The sequence below is a fragment of the Halichoerus grypus genome, chromosome 2, assembly GCF_964656455.1.
Source record: "Halichoerus grypus chromosome 2, mHalGry1.hap1.1, whole genome shotgun sequence".
In the NCBI taxonomy this organism is placed as follows: domain Eukaryota; kingdom Metazoa; phylum Chordata; class Mammalia; order Carnivora; family Phocidae; genus Halichoerus; species Halichoerus grypus.
In genome coordinates, this window is record NC_135713.1 from 60,496,789 (window position 1) to 60,523,884 (window position 27,096).

The 27,096-nt window shown below is 36.3% G+C and overlaps 1 protein-coding gene and 1 non-coding gene across 6 annotated transcripts in view; one reads left to right on the forward strand and one right to left on the reverse strand.

Annotated features, from left to right (window-relative positions):
- Positions 1–27,096, reverse strand: part of UBTD2 (ubiquitin domain containing 2) — a 64,082-nt gene that overhangs the window by 22,972 nt on the left and 14,014 nt on the right. Inside the window, exons 2-3 of one of the 5 annotated variants that reach the window (XM_036120316.2) lie at positions 24,224–24,384; positions 21,428–21,539 (exon numbers count right to left, since the gene is read on the reverse strand). The exons of 3 other annotated variants lie outside the window; for them this stretch is intronic. Coding sequence is in view for 1 of the 2 variants with exons in the window: in XM_078066871.1 (XP_077922997.1) it covers positions 6,495–6,570 (76 nt within the window). In the remaining variant the exon portion in view is untranslated. Of the gene's footprint in view, positions 1–6,494; positions 6,658–21,427; positions 21,540–24,223; positions 24,385–27,096 lie in introns of those variants that run through there. One more of the 5 variants, XM_078066871.1, reaches the window with a different exon arrangement.
- On the forward strand, positions 353–456 carry LOC118553366 (U6 spliceosomal RNA). The gene has a single exon (XR_004926001.1). It is a non-coding gene; the product is annotated as a U6 spliceosomal RNA (small nuclear RNA).

Consider the following 27,096-nt stretch of genomic DNA (forward strand, 5'->3'; position numbering starts at 1 on the left):
ATTAGGCACTAAAGATCATATATATGTATACTTATCTAAGTTAAATACACCGTTTTTTATGCTACTATTTTATTAAAAATAGAAACAAGAACTTTGACCATGCTCCCATCCTACAGTTTATAAAAATTAAGCAGTTAAAATACAATTTTAAAGACATACATATAATATCTAATGTTGTCTGAGTTAGCTTTATTGAGGGGAAGAAAATAAACATAATGATTTCCTGGCCCTGTTTTTCAGAGTATAAATCTAATTACCAATGGCCTGAGCATACAAACAGGCAAGAGGAAAGCCAACCTATAACATCATATGTCCAAGGACAGGCGAGTCTCATTAAAAATGTTACACAAGCGTGCTCGCTTCGGCAGCACACATACTAAAATTGGAACAATACAGAGATTAGCATGGCCCCTGTGCAAGGATGGCATCCAAATTCGTGAAGCATTCCATATTTAAAAAAAAGTTACAAAAGCATACAGTTAAATCCAACAAATGCATACAAAAAAGCCCCAACTTCATTTGGAAGGCTGAAATTACAGAAAATTGGAACTAAGAATATGGTCACTTAACCGGAGCCCACTGTACCTTCCCAGTAGTATATGACATTTTCAGATGGTTCATTCTACTGGTTTGGGGGAATGGTTTTATCTAGAATTACATTCTTTGCATTGCAAGGACCTTTACTTCTATTAATTTATGGGTTGTTCAAGGGATGGGAAGCACACACAAGCCAAGGATGCCCACCATCCCCACAACTATTTAACCTTGTTTTGAAAGTGTTAGCCAGCAAATCAGACAGAACAAAACAATCAGAAGTGTAAGAACCAGAAGGGAAGAAGTAAACCACCTCTAATTGCAGACGATATGATAGTATGACTGGAAAATACAAGAAATTCAGTGCTAAAATTGAATGATTAAAAAAAATCAATATGGTAATGGGATATAAAATGGAAGCCTTACAGATCTATATAAAATACCCAGCTAAAAGATATAGTGGAAGAAAAGGTCCCATGTATAACAGTGACAGAAAAAATACAATACCTGGAATGCAACACCTATTATCAGGATATATTTTTTAAACTCCTGGAAGTCTCAAAAGTAGACTAGACTTGAACAAGATGAGGACATCTCTTGTACTTGGACATCAACATGTCCAAGCCGTCAATTCTTTCTAAGTGAATATCTACATTTAACATGTTTCCACTGAAAATAATGTTTAAAAAACTTTCTGGGAGTGTGCCTGGGTGGTTCAGTCGGTTAAGTGTCTGCTTTCAGCTCAGGTCATGATCCCAGGGTCCTGGGATTGAGCCCCGCATCGGGCTCCCTGCTCAGCAGGGAACCTGCTTCTCCCTCTCTATCTGCTGCTCCCCCTGCTTGTGCTCTCTCTCAAATAAATGAATAAATAAATAAAAATTTTTAAACTTTAAAAAATTAAAAATAAATGAATAAATTTGTCTCAAATAAATGAATAAATAAAAATTTTTAAACTTTAAAAAATTAAAAAAAAATAAAAAACTTTCTGAAGCCAGATGAGTTGATTGTTTTTTTTTAAATTTTTTTTTTTACATGTTTTATTTATTTATTCATGAGAGTCAGAGAGGGAGAGAGAGAGAGGCAGAGGCAGAGGGAGAAGCAGGCTCCCCGCCTAGCAGGGAGCCCGATGCAGGACTCGATCCCAGGACCCAAGGATCATGACCTGAGCCGAAGGCAGACGCTTAACCATCTGAGCCACCCAGGCGCCCCAGATGAGTTGATTCTAATATGTAAAAACAAATGGGCAAGAACAGCTAGGGGAATCCTGAAAAAGAAGCACAACAAGGGAGCTGGCCCTATGAATATTAAAACATAAAACCACTACAATTAAAAGTGTGTAAGGCATATGAACACTTAGAATATAATGAAGTTCAGAAAAAATCCATATATACACGGATATTTAGTACATGATAGAGATTTTATCTTAAACTGCTCCAACTTAAACTGTTGGAGAAAAACGGGCATTTTAAGTAACAGTGTTGGAACTGGATAGCCTCTTGGAAAAAGATAAATTTGGGTCAATACTTTAAACTGTACACCATAATAAATTCTACACGAATGAATCAAAGGTCTAAATGTAAAAACTAAAACAATATATGCACTACAAAAAATATAAATTTCTCTGTAATAAATAGCAAATGCTTTTCCAGAAGCAATGAGAAAAGACTTAATTTTCATGTGGGGGCAGGAGAGTCAAAATACAAATGACAAGCTTGGAGAAAATATCTGTAACTTATATCATAAGAGGCTAATCTCCCTGGTATAAAAAACTAAAAATGGAGAAGACAAAAAGCAAAAACTCTGTAACAGAAAATGGGCAATGGATATGAACATCCAGGTCAAAGAACAAAAAAGGTAAATGACATATGAAACAATTTCCAATCTCCCTCATAAGAGAAAAGCAAGTGAAAACTATGCTGGAATTCACTCTTTTGCTCTTAGGCAAAAATTGACAAATCTGACACTGGTAAGTTGTGGAGAGATAAGATATTCCCCTACATTTGAGGTAGGAGTCTAAGATCCCATGGGATTATTACCCAAAGGATTCCCGATGGAGGGGGAATTTGACAACATCTAATATAATCAGTTATTCACCCAACCATTGAGTCAGCAATCCCAGTTTTAGGACTCTACTTTCAAGATATACTCCACGTAGGGGCACCTGGGTGGCTCAGTTGGTTAAGCGTCTACCTTCGGCTCAGGTCAAGATCCCAGGGTCCTGGGATGGAGCCCCAAGTTGGGCTCCCTGATCAGCTGGGAGTCTACTTTTCCCTCTCCCTCTGCCCCAACGCCCCACTCATGCTCTCTCTCTAACAAATAAATAAAGAAAATCTTAAAAAAAAAAAAAAAAAAAGAAGATATACTCCATGTAAATATGAAAAGTTATTTCCTGCAGGTTTATTTGTATTAGAAGCAATCTAATGGATATATACAGTACAACCATATGATGAAATATAATGCCAACTATAAAGAATAAAGGAGAACTGCAGAAACTCAAATTGGAGAAATTTCCAGAATAATTAAGTAAAAGAAACAGAACAGTACATACATAGTGATACATTTTGTTTAAGGAAATAGGAGAAACAACTACCTCTCTCTCTATATTTGGTTTTGTAAAAAACAAAAACAAAAGCACACACACTAGAAGGATAAACCAGAAATTAATGAAAATGGTTATCTACAAGGGCTATGGAATAGAAGGGATAGAGATGGGAGCAAGACTTCTGAGTACAGCTTTTTATATAGATTTGACTTTTGAAAAATTGTAAATGTTTTACATATTCAAAACAAAATCAAGCCAAAAAAGCAAACTCTAACACTGAACACAGAAATAAATGAATGTAACTGTATATCAAATGTTAACATAACCATATAAAGAAAATAATTATTTCAAGTCAATTTTGAACATGATACTCTGATTATACATCTTCAGTGGGGTAAATTTTAAGGAACAAAAAACGAACTACAAAAGACATCTTTAACTTCACTCAGCAGGTTAAAGTGCTAAGAATTCATGTAGAATACTAATTACTATAATTCTGCAACATTGGATATTTCCTGTAGGATAAAGCAAATAAAGAACTACATTATTATCAATAGGAACTGAATTTTTTGTAATTTATTTATTTGACAAAGAGAGAGAGAGAGCATGCACAAGTAGGCATAGTGGCAGGCAGAGGGAGAGGGAGAAACAAGCTCTCCATTGAGCAGAGAGTCCGATGTGGGGCTTGATCCTGCGACCTTGGGATCATGACCTGAGCCAAAGGCAGATGCTTAACCAACTGAGCCACCCAGGTGCCCCAGGAACTGAAATTTTTAAAAAATATTTTATTTATTTGAGAAAGAGAGAGCACAAGTGGTAGAGGGGTTGGGGGTGGGTGGACAGAGGGAGAGGGAGAAGCAGGCTCCCCTCTGAGCAGGGAGCCTGATGGGGGCTCCATCCCAGGATCCTGAGATCATTACCTGAGCCGAAGGCAGATGCTTAACCGACTGAGCCACCCAGGCTGAAACTGAAATTTTTAATAAAAAATAAAAATATATAAAATATAAAGAAAAAAACTTAGGTTAATTTTGAATTGTACATATCAATATGAACTCATAATTTAAAAAGTATTTTATAGCTCTGTTGACTAAAAGGGCTTAGAAATAATGACAACCCAGTAGTAATAAGCATACCTCACTCCCAGACTTTAGTTCTAAATACCACACCCAACTAAAAGGTCCTAGGGCATTTGGAGAAATGGCTAGTTCTATGACTAGGGCTGGAAAAATTAAAAACAAGCCTGAGACATGTAGTTGAGCTGAGAAAACAAGAAAGTGCTCGAATGATTAATGAGATCACCTCAAAGGCACAAAGGAGACAGTCTGAAGGAGACAACACCTGCATAAATTTTGGAGCATAAAAAATAATAACTAGAATTGACTTCAATATATTGAATAAGTAAAAATTCATGAATCTTTACTACTACTAAAAGGGGGAGATGAGAGAAGAAAGGCTCTTTCTTACTGAAGAATGCCAGTAATAAAGAATGACATGTTTAAAAGAATCATTCTTTACAACCCCATAATTGATTAGGGTAAGGATCATCAATAGATATACTAAAACATCCTGGGTAACAGGACATGCAAGCTGTCAAAGAATCACAGAGGAAAAATTACACTGTAGATATCTGACACTCATTACTTGAACCAAATAGCCAGACTTAACCTCTTGATGCACTGCAATATGAAGTATAAAAAACAAAGATGCATTAAACTTCAAATCTGAACTTCTTACTTATAGGAAATACAAAGGATAAAGGAAAAAGTTAAAATGGCGTTAGACATGGCCAATTACCCCTGGAAGGCAAGACTGTTCCCAGTTAGCTAGTGGTCTACACCAAATAAGACAAAACATGAACTATGTTTGGAACCTGCTTTGAAAAAAGTTACAAGAGACATTTTAGAACAGCTGGATAAATCTGAATAAGACTAAATAACAGATGCCAATAAGAAAGTACTTTTTAATTTTCTTAGGTATGATAATAGTATCATATTCATAAAGGAAAAGCATGCTTAAGTTTTTAGAAGTATCATGATGTCTACAACTTTCAAATGGTTCAGCTGTTAAAAGGGAGTGTGTATGGGTGCCTGGGTGTCTTAGTTGGTTAAGCATCTGACTCTTGGTTTCAGCTCAGGAAATAACTTCAGGGTTGTGAGACTGAGCCCTGAGTTGGGGGGGGCTCTGCCCTCAGCACAGAGTCTGCATGAGATTCTCTCCCTCTTCTACCACCCCTCTCCTGCTCATGCACAAACACACACTCTCTAAAATAAATAAATAAATAAAATCTTTAAAAAAGAGAGAAAAATGTAAATATAGCAAAATGTTAACTACTAAATCTACAAGGGTACACATGTGTTTATTGTACTATTTTTTTCATGTTTGAATATTTTCACAATTTTTTTTTTTTTTTTAAGAAAACCCAAACACTGAGAAGCAATTAAGATTTGAATACAATATTTGAGGCACTTCAGTTCTGACCCTGATATCTCATCACTTCTGGATACTCAACATTATGTTTACATAATTGTTGAAGTTACCCATGTTTGATTATAATAAAGGATCAGGGAACCATAAGTGTATGATACCAAGCACATAATTCAGAAGCTAAATCCGTGCTACTCAAACTCCCAGTTTCTAAGGTCTATTTACATATGTATGGCTTTTAGGCACATGCCTAATTCTCTCATATATTCCCATGCCCAGATTCTAGTGCCTATCCTTGAGCACTGAAGCTAGCCTGGACCATCTATAATTTAGAATCCAACCAGCAAAGGGAGAGCTGGAAAACTCAAAGGGTCAAAACAAAAGCAACAAAAGCATCTAACATTATTACTTAAATCCTCATCTATGGGCTAGAGATTATTTGGAACAAGGAGTTAATACATCAGCAACAGTATTTAAAAGAACACTAAATAATAAAATAATCAATTCACCAAGAAGATATAATAATCATAAATGTGTATGCAGCTAACAATAGGACTTCAAAGTATATGAAGCCAAAACTGACTGAATTAAAGGAGAAATAAGACCATCCCACAATTATACTTGGCTACTTCAACATTCTTCAATCAGTAACTAATAGAGTAAGAAGACATAAAATAAGCAAGAATACAGAAGACAGCAAGAACATTATTAATCAACTTGCATAAATGACATTGATAGGACATTCCACCCAACAAGAAAAGAATATATATTCTTATCAAGGGCACATATACCATTCACACCAAGATAGACAATACAAAATTTAAGAGAATAGAAATTACACAAAATATGCTCTACAATCATAATGGAATTAAATTATAAATTGATAACATAAAAGTTATTGGGAAAAATCCCCAAATAATTAGAGATTAAATAATACACAACATCCAAATAAGTCATGGGTAAAAGGGAAGTTAGAAAATACTTTGAAGGGCACCTGGGTGGCTCAGTCGGTTAAGCGTCTGCCTTCGGCTCAGGTCATGATCCCAGGGTCCTGGGATCGAGTCCCACATCGGGCTCCTTGCTCAGTGGGGAGCCAGCTTCTCCCTCTCCCTGCAGCTCCCCCTGCTTGTACTCTCTCTCTCTCTCTGTCAAATAAATCAATAAAATCTTAAAAAAAAAAAAAGAAAATACTTTGAATGGAATGAAAATGAAAATATATCAAAATTTTAGAATGCTGCCAAAAAGCACTGCTTAGACAAAAATTTATAGCATTAAAATGCTTCTATTAGAAAGTCTCAAATCAACCATGTAAGCTTCTACCTTAAAATGCTAAAAGAACAAATTAAACTCAAAGTTTAAGAAAGAAAATAATAAAAAGCAGAAACCAAAGAAATTGAAAACAGAAAAAAAGAGAAAACTTATAATGGCAAAAGCCTTTAAAAAAAAAAAAATCAATAAACTGATAAACCTCTAGCCAGACTGACCAAGAAAAAAAAAGACAAAAATGATCAACATCGGGCACCTGGGTGGCTCAGGTCATGATCTCAGGGTCTTGGCATGGAGTCCCTGCATCGGGCTTTGTGCTCAGTGGGGAGTCGGCTTCCTCCTCTCCCTCTGCCCCTCCCCCAGCTTGTGCTCTAGCTGTCTCTCAAAAATATTAAAAAAAAAAAATTACCAACATCAGGAATGAAAGAGGGAACATCACTAAAGATCCAGCAGATATTTAAGGGATAATAAAGTAATATTCACTCAGGAAAAAAGGGATAACTTGACTACCTCCATATATACAAAAGACATTGAGTTTGTCTTTAAAAACTTTCCAACAAAGAAAACTCCAGGTCCAGATGGGATTATTGAATTCTATCAATATAAAGAAGAAATGATGTGATTACTCTCCCTTTCAGAAAACAAAAGAGAAAGGAATACTCCTCGATTCAATTTTGGGGGCCACAACTGCACTGATAACAAAATAAGACAAAATAAAAAAAACTACAAACAAGTATGCCTCATAAACATAGATGCAAAGATGAAATAAAGACCTTATCAGGCATATAAAGACTGAAAGAATTTATCACCTGTATACCTGCACCACAGGAAATATTATACAGTCCTTGGGCAGAAAGAAAATGGCAACAGATGGAAATCTGAATCTATACAAAGGAATGGGGATCATCAAAAATGGTTAACTACATGGATAAATATAAAAGATATTTTAAATTATTATTCAACTCTCCTTACAAAATAATTGAGTGCTATCACCAGGAAAGGTAGAGTAAGGACTTCTGAAAATCTTCTCTATAAATACAATAAGAATATTGGCAAAAACTGTCAAAATAAACTTCAGAACTCTGGCAATTAACCAAAGACCTCTTACAAGCCAGGGAGCATGTACTCTTTCTTATTCAAGAAAAAGTGCTATTTTGGTAAAAACCATGAGTATTGTGGTATTTTAACATGCCCTCGACCAATCCCCCTCTTCCCAGCTCCAAGGTAACCTTGAAAACCAACGGACAGCAATCACAGTAAAAGCCACCAGCACCACAGCCACAGGAGGGGTCAGAACAGGGCTGGAGCTCTTTAAAAGCCCCATTTGTAAAAAAAAAAACAAAAAAAAAAACTGTCATGTTTTGGCCTATGTGGAAGTTCTCTAGGAAATACTACTCATAGAGCTTGTCTTTATTTGACCTAACTTACAGCTCTCCCAGAATAAACAGCCTATTCCTGGGGGCATTTGTCAAAAACAATAAGCAGAAATTGTTTAACACTGCACCTGCAAGAGGCAGTGAAACATTTGGGGCAAGCAAGAAAGGCTAATCAAAGCTGGGGAATGAGATGTCCAGAAAAACCCTGACATATTTCTGGGAATCGAAAAGGCTGCACATGCATAGGACTGCGCATATCCAGGGCTGTGTACATGTTCAGGGAAGACCAAGAATGTACTAAGGTCTCACTTCTAACTGACAGACTCTGTACAAACAGGAAGTAAGAGCTAAGGCACAGCAGTAAACTACCTGAGTTTTAAAGGTGAGTCCCAATATGAACACAGAGCCATGCAGCAAAGAATGGGAGAGTTACTGGTTCTGCACTTTTAAGGAAATATATCCAATCATTAGCTCACCACTAAGCTAACTAAGCAGAGACTTCAGTGGCCACACCTAATAAAGAATACAAACTTTATAGAATTAGTTCAGTAAAGTCAGCAAAAAAAACAAAAAGCAACAATAACAAACCCTGAAGGAGGAGAATCTGACTTGAAGGGTTGTCATATATTATATTAAATGTCAGGTTTAACAAAAAAATTATGAGACATGCAAGGAAAGTATGACCAATACACAGGGAGGGAAAAAAGCAGATAATAGAAACTCACTGAGAAAGTCCAGACACTGGACTTACTAGAGTTTAAGTCAGCTATCTTAAATATGTTCAACGAACTAAAGGAAACCATGTGTAAAGAACTAAAAGAATGAGAACTAAGTCTTTGTTTTTTTAAAAGTAGGCTTCATACCCAATGTGAGGTTAAAACTCATGACTCCAAGATCAAGAGTCATATGCTCTACTGACTGAGCCAGTTAGGCACCCCTGAGAACTAAATCTTAATAAAGATATACAAAGTATTATTTTTTAAATATGAGTATAGTTGCCACACAATGTTACATTAGTTCCAGGTGTACAATAGTGATTCGATATCTCTATTTGTTATAGTCTGCTCACCCCTAGTGTAGCTATCATCCGTCATCACACAACACTATTACGATATCATTGACTATATTCCACAATATCATTGACTATATTCCCTATGCTGTGCCTTTATTTGTGACTTATTCATTCCATAACTGGAAGCCTGTATCTCCCACTTCTCTTTACCCATTTTACTTCCTCTACCCAAGAGAGAGAAATTATTTTTAAACTCATGGAGTTGAAAAGTACAGTAACAAATGAAAAATTCACTAGAGAGACTCAACAGCAGATTTGAGCAGGCAGAAGAATCAGTGAACATGAAGATAGGTCCATTGAGATGATCTTGTCTGAGGAACATAAAAAAAAAAAAAACTGAAGGAAAATGAACAAAGCCTCAAGAGACCTTGACAATGGTGTAACCAATTAAGATTACCAATATACATACACATAACGTGAGTCCTAGAAGGGAGAGAAAAGGTAGAAAGAGTATTGGAAAAAGTAGTGGCACAAAACTTCTTATATCTGATGAAAAACATCGATCTACATAGCAAGTAGATCAACAAACTCAGAAATCCCTACCCAGACATATCATAATTAAGCTGGCAAAAGCCCAATATAAAGAGATCTTGAAAGAAAAAGAAGGAACTCATCACATACAAGACATTCTCAAAAAAGTTCAACAGCTGATTTCTCATCAGCAGCCATGGAGGACAGAAGGCAGTGAGATAGCAAATTCAAAATAATAAAGAGTGTGTCAACTAAGAATTCTATACCCAGCAAAAAGTATATTTTGAAAATTAGGGAGAAAGTAAAACATTCCCAGATAAACAAATACTGAGAGGATTTGTTGCTAGCAGACTAGCTCTGCAAAATACCAGGAAGTCCTTCAGGCTGAAATAAAGGGATCCTTGACAGTAACTTGAATATACATGAATAAAAAATATCAGCGAGGGCAAATTTACATATGCAAATATATAATTTACATTTATGTATTTACACATGTGAATTTATACAGGTCAATATAAAAGCCAGTAAATATGTATTTTTGACTTGAAATTGTTTCCTATTTGTTTTTTTCTTTTAAGTAGGCCCCACAGCCATCATGAAGGCCAATGTGAGGCTTGAACTCACAAGCCTGAGATCAAGACCTCAGCTAAGATCAAGAGCTGGACACTTTAACCAACTGAGTTACCCAGGTGCCCCTCCTCCTATCTGATTTAAAAGACAATTGTATAAAGCAATAATTATAAATCTATGTTGATGAACATACAATGTATAAACATGTAATTTATATGTCAATAACAGCACAAAGAGGGAGGGGAAGGGGCTATATAAAAGTTTTTATATGCTATTGAAATTAGATTGGTTTCAATTAGAACTAGATTGTTAGAAGTTAAGATGTTAATTATAATCTCCAGAGCAACCACTAGAAAATGATTTAAAAATATATAGTGAAAGAAATGACAAGGGAATTAAAATGATACACTAGAAAATACCTATTTAACACAAAATAAAGCATTAATACAGGGATAGGAGAAAAAAGGAATAAGACATATAGCAAAAAAATAGCAAAATGGCAGGTATAAATCCTATCTTACTAGTTATTTCATGAAATATAAATATTAGGCATTCTAATCAAATGTTGAAATTTACAGAGGTGCCTGGCTGGCTCGGTCAATAGAGGATGTGACTCTTGATCTTGGGGCTGTAGGTCTGCCCCACTTGGGTACACAGATTACTTTAAAAAAATTTTTTTTAATCTTAAAAACAGATGTTGAAAATTACAGAATGCACAAAAACCCATCATCCAACTATATGCTGTCCATAACAGACACTTTAGATTGAACACATTTAAGTTGAAAGCAAAAAATCGAAAAAGATATATCATGCAAGCAGTCACCAAAAGAGAGCTGGAGTGGCTAGATTTATACCAGACAAATAGACTTTAACACAAACATTTTTACTAGAGAGAAAGAAGGACATTTTATAATAAATAGGTCAATTCATCAGGAAGATACAGCAATTATAAACATATATGCACTTAACAACAGAGTCCCAGAATGTATGAAGGAAATACTGACAGAATTGAAGGGAGAAAGTTCTACAATAATAGTTAGAAATCAGAATACTCCATTTTCAATAACAGATAAAATATCTAGACAGAACATCAATAAAGAAACAAAAGACCTGAACAATACTATAAACCAACTAAAGCTTACAGACAGATATATAGAACATACCCAACAATAGTAAAATAGTAAAATACATAGTCTTCTTTTTTTTTTTTAAATACATAGTCTTCTTAAGTGCACATGGAAATTGGCCAGGATAGACTAATAAGTTAGGCCACAAAGCAAATCTCAATAAACTTAAGACTGAAATCATACAACATATATTCTCTGACCATAATGGAATGAAGGTAGAAACCAATAAGAAGTTAACTAGAAAAGTCATAAATATATGGAAATTAAACAATACACTCATACTCAATGGATCAAATAAAAAAATCACAAGGAAATGAGAAAAGACAAATGAAAACAAAAAGCAAAATACAAAAACTCATGGGATACAGAAAAGCAATGCTCAGAGGGAAAGATCTCAATCAATAACCTAACTATACACCTTAAGGAACTAAAAAAAGAAGAGCAAAGTAAACCTAAAGCTAGCAGAAGGTAGGTAATAATAAAGATTAGAGCAGATATAAACAAAATAGAGAACAGAGAAACAACAGAGGTTCAATAAAGCCAAAAGTTAGTCCTTTGAAAGATCAACAAAATTGTCAAAACTTTTAAGCTCAACTAAGAATAAGAGAGAAGACAGAAATAACTAAAATCAGAAACAAAAGCGCAGATATTCTTACTGACTTTACAGAAATAAAAAAAGGATAATACTAAAATACTGTGAACAATTAGTTATACACCAACAAATTAAATGACCTAGGTGAAACAGACAAGTTCCCAGAAACAAATTATCAAAATTGACTTAGGGAGAAAAAGGGTCGCCTGGTTGACTTCAGTCAGTGGAGCATACCACTCTTGATCTCGGGGTTGTGAGTCTAAGCTCCACATTGGGTGTAGAGATTACTGAAAAAGAAAAAAATTGAAGAAGAAAAAGGAGGAAGAGGAGGAGGAGGAGGTGGAGGAAGAAAAAGAAGAACAACAAGAGACCTGTAACAAGAGACTGAATCAATAATAAAAAAACCTCCCAACAAAGAAAAGCCCAAGACCAGATGACTTCACTGGTGAATCCTACTAAACATTTAAAGAATTAACACCAGTCCTTTTCAAACGCTTCCAAAAAATAGAAGAGAACACTTCCTAACTCATTCTATGAGGCCAGCATTACCCTAACCAAAGCCAAAGATAACTGCAAAACAAACAAACAAACAAAAAACCCAAAACAACAACAAAAAACCCCAAAACAATAAACCCATATCCCTTAAGAGGATAAATGCAAAAATTCTCAACATAGTATTAGCAAACCAAATCCAACAGCATATTAAAAAGATTATAATACCATGACCAAGCAGAATTTGTCCCAGTAATGTGACTGGTTCAACATAAGAAAATTAATGTAATTAATATGCCACATTAATAGAATGAAGAAAAAAACATGCAATCATCTCTATGAATACAAAAAAAAAAAAAAAGGCACCTGATAAAACCCAATATTCTTTCACGATAAGAACACTCATACAGCTAAGAACAGAAGGGCACTTCCACAAAATGGTAAAGGGTCTTCATAAAAAAAACCCACAGCTAACATCATACTCAATAAAGAAACACTGAAAGCTTTCCCTCTAAGATCAAGAAGATGACAAGGTAAGAGCTAAGAAACTTATTGTTGCTTAAACAGAACAGGGAGGGAGATTCTATAGCAGTAACGTTCAATAACTAAAATATACATTCTAGTACCTGTGTGCTGCAATGTACAATTACACACAAAAAAATCACTATTCATTGGGAACTCAAAACTTTTTAGTTCAGACATGTTTGAACTACATAAAAGAATATATAAAAAATCACTTAAATATCAGCATTAATGTAAAAAGGCACTACATATAATGGAAAGAAACTAACCTCATTTCAAACAAGGAGTTACATGAGACACTGGAAATCTTAGAGCATATATACCACTACGCATGATGGTATAACTTATAAAGTAATGAGACTGTATACAAAATGTCAAACGTAAAATTAGTTACATTTAATCACTATGTATTTATACAGATGTATCCTGAGTAGGTACAAGTTGATGAGGCATCTTAAGGCCAAGAAATGCACTGAGGGGTATAATACCCCTATGGGAGAACTAAATTTTCACTATTCAAAAGAAGTCCTATAATGAAAAAAGAAAAAGAAAAGGAAAATAAGAAAGAAAAAGAAAAAGGAAAGGAAAGAAAGAAGAAAAGGAACAAAGAAAAAGCAGACAGATACTCATTTATACAAAAAGAAACAGAAGGATAAACCAGAAACCAATGATACTGGTTACTTACAGAGGGTGGGTAGAAACAAGAAAAGAAATAATGAGAGGATGGGTAAGAGGTAGAAATGGGTAAAGTAACACTTTTCTGAGTATATCTTTTTGCCCAATCTAACAATCTAACTTTTTTTTTAAGATTTGTATTTATTTATTTGATAGAGAGAGACACAGCCAGAGAGGGAACACAAGCAGGGGCAGTGGGAGAAGGAGAAGCAGGCTTCCCGCCGAGCAGGGAGCCTGATGTGGGGCTCCATCTCAGGACCCTGGGATCATGACCTGAGCCGAAACAGACGCTTAACGACTGAGCCACCCAGGCACACCCCTTGCCCAGTCTAATTTTTAAAACTATGTTAACATTACACATATTCAAATAAATAAATAAAATCAACACAGAAAGGGAAAACTAAAAATGGAACACTATACAAACAAATGAATCTACCGTATTTCAAATAATTAATGTAACTATATTAAAAGAATGTGTACCTAACCTAAACTCCAGAGGACAGTAATTTTGTTAGTGATTTTACCCTTAAGCTAAAGACATAAAGAACTATAAACAACTCCAGTTGGTAGTTTTGCTTTTCACAATAAAATGAATTAGCAATTCCAGAACTACGTCATGTGTATTCTCAGATTGAGTAAATAACTATATTGTGGAAACTGAGAGCCAAGTTTTTTCACTGTTGAGAGAAAATTATGAATACAAGCAGGCGAATGCTAGATATCACTATGAACTCACTGTTCTAAGTACATAAAAAGACAGAGATGTGTGTTATACATTATATACATATATGTATATATGTGTAATATTTGTGTGTGTATATATGTATTCAATGTACATATAGGTATGCAATATATATATATATATATTCCCTAAGATATATAGGATATACATGTCCTATAATACATCGTGTGTATATATATCCTATATATTATACAAACATGCATATCCTATATATCCTAGGGATGTATCTGTATCTATAACTATATATCTACATATCTGTATCTATCCTAGCTCTTTTCACTGAGAGAATCTAGAGGCAATGACACTCCAATAGCACCAAATACACCTGGAGTCTAGATCCTGGCTTCCAAATGTCATTCTCCACTAAAAGGAACCAGGGATCCCTGGCTGATTTCTGGACTCTGGCAAGTAAAAATACAAGATGAGCCTGAAACATCTTGTTAAGCCAGAAAACAAAGAAGTGCTCAATAAATAATGAAGGCATGTCGAGAGAACACAGAGACCAGCTTGGAGAAGCTCCCACTGGCCAATTTGGTACAATTTAAGCATCAGAATAAATAACAATAGCAACAGATTATACCTCACAGAATAAAACAGAAAACTCTAAGTCCATACTAATATAATAAATAAATAAATGGGGGAGACAAGAGGGTTCTTTTTTATTAAATTTAATAATTATAAAATTATTGGGGTGCCTGGGTGGCTCAGTCTGTTAAGCCTCTGCCTTCGGCTCAGGTCATAATCCTAGGGTCCTGGGATGGAGCCCTGAGTCAGGCTCCCTGCTCAGCAGGGGAATCTGCTTCTCCCTCTGCCCTGCTCGTGAGCTCTCTCTCACGCACTCTCTCTCTCAAATAAATAAAATCTTTTTAAAAATATATAAAATTATTAATTATAAAAGTGATGAAATTTAAAAAATCACCATTTGACAACCACCATAATTATTTGAGGCAAGAATTATCAATGGATAAAACTGGTACCTGTTGGATAAGAAACAAAATACTTACATAAATTCAATCTTCCTACTAGATACTTATTATTTGCACAGGGAAAATACTAACTTTACAGTGAAGAAACTTAGCTGGCACCAAAGTGATCAAAATTAACAACACCAATAATGGAAAAACAGACATCATGTGACTCCTGACATCATATACTGGGAAGGACACAATTTCTGTGGTATTCTTGCCCTGACTACATAATCATGAGGAAGCCAAGCATGATGAAACATCAGACAAATTCAAATAATGAACACTCTGCAAAATAACTGGCCTGTACATTTCAAAATAACAAAGTCATGAAAAACTAAAAAGTCTCCAGAACAGCTCCAGATTAAAGTAGACTAAAGAGATATGACAACTGGGGCGCCTGAGTGGCTCAGTGGTTAAACGTCTGCCTTCGGCTCAGGTCATGATCCCGGAGCCCTGGGATCAAGCCCCGCATCGGGCCCCCTGCTCCGCAGGGAGTCTGCTTATCCCTCTCCCACTCCCCCTGCTTGTATTCCCTCTCTTGCTGTGTCTCTCTGTCAAATAAATAAAATATTAAAAAAAAAAGAGAGAGATATGACAACTAAACACAATGCATGATCCTGGGAGATTTTCTTTGAATATCGGTGAAGACAATGATGAAACTGCATAAAGTCCACAGAGCAAATATTAGCATTATATCAATATTAACGTCTTGATTTTGATAATTGTATTGTGATTATATAAAAGAATGTCCTTGCTCTTAGGAAATACACACTAAAGTATTTTGGAGTAAAAAGGTTTCCTGTCTGTCTGCAACTTATCAGATGGTTTGAGAACACATAAGTGTTTACACATATGTGCATATATATAAAGAAAGATTATAAAGCATATGTGATAAAATGTAACATTTGGGGAAATCTGAATGAAGGGTATACAGAACTACTTCCTACCATTTCTGCAACTTTAAGTTTGACATTATTTTAAAATAAAGTAAAACAAACAAAAAAGACTTGTGGCCCTTTGATAATCCCTTGGATATAGATTTGGATTTGGGAAAGCAACCATGCTATTAACCTAGATCTCACTAGGCCCCAAAGACCCAGGGCACTATAAAGGTGCAGACTGTGTCTGGTGGAATTAGATAATTTTTGAGACTTTCCTTGACCAACTCAAAATTCTTTTTTTTTTTTTTTTTTTAATTTTTATTTATTTATTTGACAGTGAGAGACACAGCGAGAGAGGGAACACAAGCAGGGGGAGTGGGAGAGGGAGAAGCAGGCTTCCCGTGGAGCAGGGAGCCCGATGTGGGGCTCGATCCCAGGACCCTGGGATCATGACCTGAGCCGAAGGCAGACACTTAACGACTGAGCCACCCAGGCGCCCGACCAACTCAAAATTCTTTAGGAATTTGCAGGAATATTCCCGTAAGCATTTAGAAGACCCTGCAGGGAATGACCCCTATCACTCTGATTATAACATCACGGGTATAGAAGGTAGCAGTTTGCCACAAAATATTGCTTTTCTCAGAAACAGTAAGTCAGCAGAGAATGATACTATGGCCCAGCCACTGTGAGAAGTGCTATCTATATACTGTCCTACTGAATACTCTCAACTCCAGTATAATCTCCATCTTAAAATGAGGAAGCAAACTTAAAAAGCAAAATACCTAAGTGGGGAGGAGGATAAGGGAGATGACAATAATAAAATAAGTTTAATTGGATTGTTACAAAAATTTAATGAGGTAATATTTCTCACACACACAATTAGAACACTGCCTAGCAAATACAAAAAAACAATACCTAAATGTCTGTTAAATTAATAAAAATAAAAAATCTCCCAAAGATCATAAAGCTAACTGATATGGCTGGGATCAAACCCAGATTGACTGACTCCAAGGTTCATATTCTTAGCCACTAGGCCTTTACTGCCTCATAGCTTTAAGAGTTACTGGATTAAATGTTCAACTTTCACCTACCCTCCCAAAGTGAACCTACATGATGATCAATCTAACTGTCAGGTCACAGAGATCTCCGAGGTTAAAGGTGTGAACCAGTGCTTAGGATGGCATAGCAAGTTGGCATGGATCTTAAGTGCCCAAACTACACACTATTTCCCAGACAGCATACACCAGTTACCAAAAGCATGTTGATGCCTGTCCCAAGCCACTGCCAAGAAAAGTACAAAGTGTTTCCTAAGCCACCAGTGATCCGTAAGACTCTTTATTTAAGGGGGTCTCCATTTTCAATCTGCAAAGTTTCCTTTGCTTTGAGTTAGCTTTGAGAAATTGGCCAAAATGTGGGTAAATGCACTTTACTTGAATTATACTCATTTGCCAAGTCCTTTTCTTTTAATGGGTTTCTAAGTGTAGTCAAAGCCCTCTTACTTTTAACAACAGGTCAGAATCAAAGAGTATGTTCAACAGACCCGTAGAACATAATGGTATTTTGGCTTGTACAAGATTTTGCCACAAAATCTGTAAAGCAGAACGAGGACTCAATCATCAAATTCTCTCTCTCCACCAAGTTATAAGAAAGTGATATTTGATGCAAACAATCAACAGAAAAACTACTAGAAACTGTATCGCCTTGGGGTTAGATTCACAGGAAAAGAGACAGATTTTTTTTTTTTTTTTTTAAGATTTTATTGATTTGACAGAGAGAGACACAGCGAGAGAGGGAACACAAGCACGGGGAGTGGGAGAGGGAGAAGCAGGCTTCCTGCTGAGCAGGGAGCCCAATGCGGGGCTCGATCTCAGGACCCTGGGATCATGACCTGAGCCAAAGGCAGACGCGTAACGACTGAGCCACCCAGGTGCCCCGAAAAGAGACAGATCTTGAATGTCACTTAATTTTTTTAAATTGCTTCTATGGCTATTACCATTACAAAACTCCAAGCTTCACTTTTAGCTTATTTAACTGCACTGTTCAGAAGGAAGTAATGTCATAAGGAATACATATTCTCACAAACCGCCCGCATAAATGCCTTGGGAAACTTGCTCAATTATAGCAAGGTATTTCTTTTGCTCTAGTTTACATTGCATTTCCTCAGATTAAGTCCCAGGAAGTGCATCTCTCACTTCATTGTGGTGATTCTACTACTTCTTAACTTTCAAAACAGACAGCCAGGTCAATTTTAGAAAAAATACTGATAATCCCTCCCAAAATGAAAAGCTAACAATGACATTTCCATTATATCCCAGAACATCAGTAAAGTCAAACTCAAGAAGCCATAACTGCTCTAGAAGCATAGCTACAATGACTTCAAAAAGCACTTCACATTTCTCTGAACGTATGATTTTTGCTCTTTTATACATACAGTATACAACCGGAGCATGAAAGAATGTACCCCACAATGTTTATGTTAGGTGGTAGGATAAATGTGATTTACTTTTTCTTAAATATGCTTCTTGACTTTTAGAAATTTTTTTACAGGACGCCTGGGTGGCTCAGTTGGTTGGGAGTCTGCCTTTGGCCCGGGTCGTGATCCCACGGCCCGGGTCAGGCTCCTTGCTCGGCGGGGAGCCTGCTTCTTCCTCTCCCTCTGCCTGCTGCTCCCCTGCTTGGGCTCTATCTCTCTCTGTCAAATGAATGAATAAAATCTTAAAAAAAAAAAATTTTTTTTAATTAATATTTTTTTACAGAAAGTTCTTTAAAAGTTTTTTAAATGACCATAAATATATACAGTAAGAAAAAATTAGTCCTAAATAAGTTCTCACGTAAGAGACAGTATATAAGAATGAATATACAAAAAAAAAATACAAACATACATAATATATATTTGTATATGTATATATTTTTATATATACTATATACGTAACAAACATGTGTGTGTCTGCACACACACACAGGAATCAAAAGCTTCAACTACTCTCCCTTCGTACCCAGAAAGCAAAGTAATCTTACAAATGTTTCAGCATGAACTTCTGACAGGGTGATTTAGTTCAGCAATGTTATAAGTAGCTTTTAGACTGTATCAGGAATAAATGCAAAGACATCATTAGTCAATACTTCCCTACTCATTAAAACTGTAAAGCATTTCCCCCCTGACACTTCAGTACAAAAATAACTTGCCAATGTTTTTTATACTACCTATTATTAAAGCAGAACTATTTCTCAATGGAAACTGAATTTTATTCTACATCTTAATTTTCTTTAATCTCCCTCAATGTTTCATCGGAAAACTTCTTTTTCCTCCCTCTTTAATAAATGGTAGAACTTCTCACACTTTTAGTATTTAGGCTTTTAGGATTCATCCTTATTCCAAACTGAAAAACCTATCTTTACTATTGAAATGTAGTTCTGTCCCTGTTTATTATTCCCGTCTTAAAATGCTTAAGGTTCCATCATTACAGAAAAAAAAGTTAAATGTTTTTCAGTCATTTCTTTGCCCTACGTAGTTACGTTGTAATTTCTAGTCAGTATATTCAGTATTGGTATACAGAAAACAAAAATACAAACACAAGAACCTATTTTCTACCCCATGACAGATCCAATACAAAAAGATAGTCTCCCTGCTTCCAAGGGTAGCTTGCTTCAGTAACAGATTAGCAATTCTCCCCATTCTCAGAGCTCTTGTTACAGCTGAAGCATCTTATTCAATGTTCATTCCAGAAGTACTGGGATCATTTTATTGCTTCTCAAGTTCCTTTTCATTATGTCCTACTTATATGTGGTGGCACACATCTCAATTTTTCACTTCAAAATTATGAGACTTTAAAGAACGTATAAACAACTTGAGTCATTTAGTAAGAAATAGGTATCTACAACATGATGCAACCATCACAAACCTAGAGCAGCAAAATTCAAATTCACAGAAGGGCGTGTTCAATAGGCCCTATGTGTTAATTTTTGGCAATACAATAATGATTAAAGGCCCAAAAGCTTTTTTTTTTTTTTTTTTTTTTTAAAGATTTTACCCATTTATTTGAGAGAGAGAGAGAATGAGATAGAGCATGAGGGGGGGAGGGTCAGAGGGAGAAGCAGACTCCCTGCTGAGCAGGGAGCCCGATGCGGGACTTGATCCTGGGACTCCAGGATCATGACCTGAGCCAAAGGCAGTTGCTTAACCAACTGAGCCACCCAGGCGCCCAAGGCCCAAAAGCTCTTTAATCATCAAATTAAAATTAGTATTTCCAGGGTAACTAAAGTTCAAGGCACAAATATATTGGTGACTGCCAGAAAAAGCATAAGCTACCATAATAAAACTATATTAGGGGACCACCATAGATTTCCCCTCCACCTTCTGAGCAAGATACATTCAGGAGATAAGTGGTCTCTGTTCCTTTTATCAACTATAAAACCAGAAGGTGGTTCCAAATGTTCATATGTTGACATTTTAAGTACAAATACTCATTCACTTCTGGGTTCTAATCCCCATTCTTTAAGTGCTGGATATAATAATCAGAAAGAACTTTCATGTAATTTCCTTCAACTCACCCCTTGGGGCGATCACCACTTTATGATCTGAGACAGATTTTCTAATACTCTATACTAAGGGTGATTTCAGAGCATAGGCCTAGAAAAACTTTATTAAGCTTTCTCCAGATTAGACAAATCCTTCTTTTCTTATACTTCAAGGACCTTAAGGAAACTTGTTTCCCCACACAGTTCAACTGCTAAATTCAAGTCAAGTTTGAATAAACTGAGTTTTAAGCTGAAAACATTCAGTCTGGATCAGGAAGTAGAGGTAAAAGTGGAAAAGATAACCAAGTAAAGGGGCGCAAAAGATGAATGAGATTAACACTTTTTTCCATTTAATCCAATTTTAGATAATGTAAGATCTTAGATCAGAATTTCTATCTTGTGAAAAGCAATATAACTTATTGACTAAGACTGAAGACAATTACCGACCTCATTTTTTACTGCTGCCATTTCCATTTTGGACACAAGAGTGAACATAAGAGTCCTTAAGAAATACATTCCATTAATTTCAACTCAACTATACTTATTGCCACAAAGGAAAAACACACACTTCGGCTGCAAGGAAAGAAAAGTCAACCCAAAACCCTCATCATCTGTGGAGCGAATACTGAATTAGAAAACAGAAGACGGAGCTTACAGTTTGGGATACTCTTTTCACTCCTTATTCAGATCAAAACTTCTCTGTGCCTGAGGTTCCTCCCTTGTGGGACAGCGATAGTAACATCATCTTTCCTTAAAGTCAAAGGGTCCTTGTAAGAATCAAGAAAATGTGAAGATTTTTTTTTTAATAAAAAATTCCAACAAGGACAAAGATTATGTATTACAGTCATGGCTCTTCTCACATATTTGTTAATTATATTTGTCAACCTTAAACAGTTGAAAAGCCATTACTTTACAGACTTTAAGCTCTCATTCAACAAGTATTTCCTATGTATACTGTTACTTACAAGCCACTTACTGGCCCTGTTGAGATATTACATACAAGTTTAAATACGTCACACAGGTATACTCAATGTGTTTGTTGTGCAAACAACATAGCCAGGAAGGGAGATTTTGGTAAGTAAAAGTAGGATGAAAGTGTGAAATATATTTGCATTACTAAGTATCTTATAACACAAAGCATGTGTTACAAAGTTACACATTATATAACATTGTACTTGCATAATTAAATGAATTTCTCCCCAAACACAAGCTCCTTATACTTTTTATATGGAGAAGTGTGGTGTAGACCCCCAAAGTGCACTTAGTCTTTAGTAAAATACTTCAAAGATCAGTTTCATCCTACCACTTGTCCCTGGATTTTGCCCTCCTCCAACATCCCCCTAAATGTCTGCTGAAAATAACCCACAAAATAAACAAAAACCCCTAAATTCAGAGAATTCATAAAGGGTGCCTTCATTACTCCCTGTTAATATAATACTTTATAGACTGTATGTGAAAACTGGATTTCTGCTGCATTCAATGTAAGCAAAGATTCAGCTCAAGGGCAGCCTAACAATTCTACTGGGCTGGGTGGGCAATAAATATAATTAACTCTTTTCATATGCAAAGCAATTCAAATCATGACTAGGCTTACTAAGGATGACAGAAGAAAATAACACACAAATAAATACAAAATAAGCAGGGAGACCTTAAGCAAATTAGATTACTGCCTCCTTTCATTAAATGGGCAAATAAGAATCTATCCCAGAGTTAATTATTGTGAGGAATCCCTAAAGATAATGGGCTTTAGTATTACTAAGGAACTAGTAAAATAATTTCATTCAAAAATCAAATTAAATAATTAAAGCCAAACAGTAAACTTTTCATTCTCCAAGTGATAAAACAGTCACAACTATTCATTATTTCACTTATTTATTCCATCAGGAACTATTTAATGCATACATATCATGAATTATACTAGATTCTAAGGATACAATAAGGAAGAAATCAGACAAGGCCCCTGACTTCACAGAGGTTACAATGTTATGAGGTAAGACGGGAAATAAACAAGTAAATAAATAATTTCTAAAAGCAATTTTTAAAAAACAGGGGGAAGGGCCACACTATTTTTAAGAACTGTAATAAAAAAGCACTTCACAGCAAATATTTACATTCCAAGTAAATAGGTCAAAGGCCCTGAAAAGGAAAGAAGCCAAGCTCTCTCTGCTCACTAGATGCAAAGACCTTCCATTGACATTCCTGCTATGTTTCATCTCAATCTAGTCCAGAAAAGTCAGACTAGAAATATGACAGACACCAGACCTCACCTACTAGCATCTCATCTGATTCTGGTTCTTCCTTCATAATCCACAGTCAAATCTTTCAAACCCAAGTTCTCATTTGTCAACCCATTTTCCATTAAGCGCTTCCTGTATGACCTTCTGAAGTTTAAACATAACACAAGCGTGCCCTAACTGTAGGCAAAGAGTTGAAATAATTCATGCCCAAGAAAGAAAGGAGAAAAGTGAAGCTGTGTCAGAGGTAGGGAGAACAGTAGTCCGAACAGTGCCAAGGTCTATTTCCAGCTTCAAATGGGTTGAGAGGTAAAGTTCACATCTTAAATAATGAAACAGCTTCACTGAAGCCAAAAGTTGCTCTGGAAGAGAAAGACCACCTGAGGGCTTGTCCCTACTCTTTCCATTCCTGGCGAAGACAAATCAAACACAGGGAGTAAGCAAACTTCCAGATCTACAACCAGACTGCAATTAGTGATACAGCCACAACAGTCACCACCTTACTGATTCCTTCACTATTTTTTAAGTAAGCTCTATGTCCAACGTGGGGCTTGAACTCATGACCCCAAGATCAAGAGTCACATGCTCTACTGACTTAGCCAGCTAGGCAGCCCTCCCTTCACTATTTTTAATGTTTTACCTTCGTTTGCTTTTCAAGTTTTCTTAGCATTAAAATTAATTTGGGTAGCATTTTACTTCTCTAAATGGTGTAAAATTGGGGCGCCTGGGTGGCTCAGTCAGTTAAGTGTCTGCCTTTGGCTCAGATCATGATCCCAGGGTCCTGGGATCGAGCCTCGCATCGGGCTCCCTGCTCGGCGGGAGGCCTGCTTCTCCCTCTTCCACCCCCTCTGCTTGTGTTCCCTCTCTCGCTGTGTCTCTCTCTGTCAAATAAATAAATAAATAAATCTTTAAAAAATAAAAAAAAGAATAAAAATAAATGGTGTAAAATTAAATATAGTACTATTTTTTCAGTAACTGTTTGCAACTTCAAATATCTAATACAATGCCCGCAACAGTATACCTATCCTGAGAGTAGAGAAAAACTGATTGAAATTATGTGCTAAAGATTTTTCCTAGGATCAAGTCACCTAATTTTAAAAACTGGTTCCAAAGAACTCAAGGGAACAAAACACCTGCTGCTTCAGAGTTCTACAAACATAATTCAAATTATATGTAAAATAAATATATATACATATATATATTAAGATTTTATGTACTTATGGGACACCTGGGTGGCTCAGTCAGTCAAACATCTGCCCTCAGCTTGGGTCATGATCTTGGGGTCCTGGGATCGAGCTCCAGATCAAGTTCCCCGCTCAGTGGGGAGTCTGCTTCTCCCTCTTGGTGCTCTCTCTCGCTTTCTCTGAAATAAATAAATCTTAAAAAAAAAAAAAAGTTTTTTTCAGAGAGAGAGAGAGGGAGAGGGAGAGAGCACAAGCAGGGGGAGGGACAGAGGGAGAAGGAGAAACAGACTGCCCGCTGAGTAGGGAGCCCAACGTGGAGCTCACAAGGGGCTCAAGCCCAAGACCCTGAGATCACGAAACCAAGAGTTAGATGCTTTAACCAACAGATGTCCCATTTGTTTTTTGGGGTTTTTTAAAAGATTTTATTTATTTATTTGACAGAGAGAGAGACAGTGAGAGAGGGAACACAAGCAGGGGGAGTGGGAGAGGGAGAAGCAGGCTCCCCGCTGAGCAGGGAGCCCGATGCGGGGCTCAATCCCAGAACCCTGCGATCATGACCTGAGCCGAAGGCAGACGCTTAACGACTGAGCTACCCAGGCGCCCCCCCATTTGTTATTTTTAAGAACCATAACAACAAGCACCCACACATCAAATGTTAAATTTCAAACACAGAAGCCATCATGAAACATGTTCATCATGAAACTGAACATGGAGACACTGGAATGAAGCTTCTCTTACCATTTCTTTTTTTTTTTTTTTTTTTTTAAAGATTTTATTTATTTATTTGACAGAGAGAGACACAGCGAGAGAGGGAACACAAGCAGGGGGAGTGGGAGAGAGAGAAGCAGGCTTCCCGCAGAGCAGGGAGCCCGATGCGGGGCTCGATCCCAGGACCCTGGGATAATGATCTGAGCCGAAGGCAGACGCTTAACGACTGAGCCACCCAGGCGCCCCTTCTCTTACCATTTCTATGCGCATATGAAACTTAGGGAACTTCTTGAAATGTGTCACTGACTGGGAAAACCAGAGCTCTGCACAGCGCATTTTGTTAATACAGGCACATACATGTCCACTCATGTAACACTGTACCAGTGAACACACTAATAGAGTACCATGCATGTCTGGCTCCATTAAATGTCACAACAAGCTCAGGTGCACCTGCTCAGTATATTCTCTCATTACAAAAAGTAACTCAACAATGCTCAGCAAAAATATAACATAAGTCGTAATACTGCAAGACATAATTTAGTGTTTTTGAGTACAGTTGATAGTGATTCAAACTTCAAAAAAATCTCCTATAGAACTTTATAAGACTAAATAATTTACTTTTATTTTTTAGTGACTGTACAATCAAAATAAAAGAAAATGAAATGCTGAGGCTGACACATTAGTGTTTGATGTAAGGTATACCTATAAAATGATTCAACTGTTAAAAAAGTTTGAGTACACTGATCTCATCCAACATGCTCATTTTACAGATGAGAAAAAAACTAAGAAATGGGGAAGTCAGGTAACTTACTTATGGTCATAGATATAGAGAGACAGAGGTGGAACTAGAATTTTCATTATACTATATGGTCCTATTTAACACAGTTCTTGTTCTAGAATTAAGTAAGGCTTCTATTAGGGGAACTTTACTTTCTCCCTAACACCTTACAAACTCAAAGATGTATTTCACACAATTGTTAATTGAGCCTAAGGTCTTATGAAGCCTCAAGTATTATGAAGTCTGTATCAGGTCCAATGTAGCTTACATTCCAAGAAGATAAGTAATGTTGAAAAATTACCATGATAGAAGATTCTTGTAAAAATGGGAGAAAGGGATACAAAGGGTAGAACTTTCAGTTATAAGAAGAATAAGCTCTGAAGATCTAATAATGTACAGCATAGTGACTATAGTTAATAATAGGGTATTGTAGACTTGAACGTTGCTGAAAGTAGATCTTAAGCTTTCTTACCCCCCTCCCCACAAAGTTAACTATGTGAGGTAATAAATATGTCAGTTATCTATCTTGATTTTGGTAATAGTTCCATAATGTATATGTATATCAAATCATGACACTGTATAGCTTAAATTTATACAATTAAAGAGAATCCAGAAATGGACCCTCAACTCTATGGTCAACTAATCTTCAACAAAGCAGGAAATAATGTCCAATGGAAAAAAGATAGTTTCTTCAATAAATGGTGTTGGGAAAATTGGACAGCCACATGCAGAAGAATGAAACTGGACCATTTTCTTACACCATACTCAAAATGGATGAAAAACCTAAGAGACAGGAATCATTCAAAATCCTACAGGAGAACAGAGGCAGCAACCTCTCTGACCTCGGCCGCAGCAACTTCTTGCTATACACGTCTCCACAGGCAAGGGAAACAAAGGCAAAAATGAACTATTGGGACTTCATCAAGATACAAAGCTTTTGCACAGCAAAGGAAACAATCAACAAAACCAAAAGACAACTGACAGAATGGGAGAAGATATTTACAAATGTCTTGTCAGATAACGGGCTAATATCCAAAATCTATAAAGAACTTATCAAACTCAAAACCCAAAGAACAAATAATCCAAGAAATGGGCAGAAGATATGAACAGGCATTTCTCCAAAGACGTATAAATGGCCAAAAGACACATGAAAAAAGTCTGAACATCACTCAGCATCAGGGAAATAGAAATCAAAACCACAATGAGGGGTGCCTGGGTGGCTCAGTCGTTAAAACGTCTGCCTTCGGCTCAGGTCATGATCCCAGGGTCCTGGGATCGAGCCCCGCATCAGGCTCTCTGCTCCAAGGGAAGCCTGTTTCTCCCTCTCCCACTCCCCCTACTTGTGTTCTGCTGTCGCTGTGTGTCTCTGTCAAATAAATAAATAAAATCTTAAAAAAAAAAAAAACCACAATGAGATACC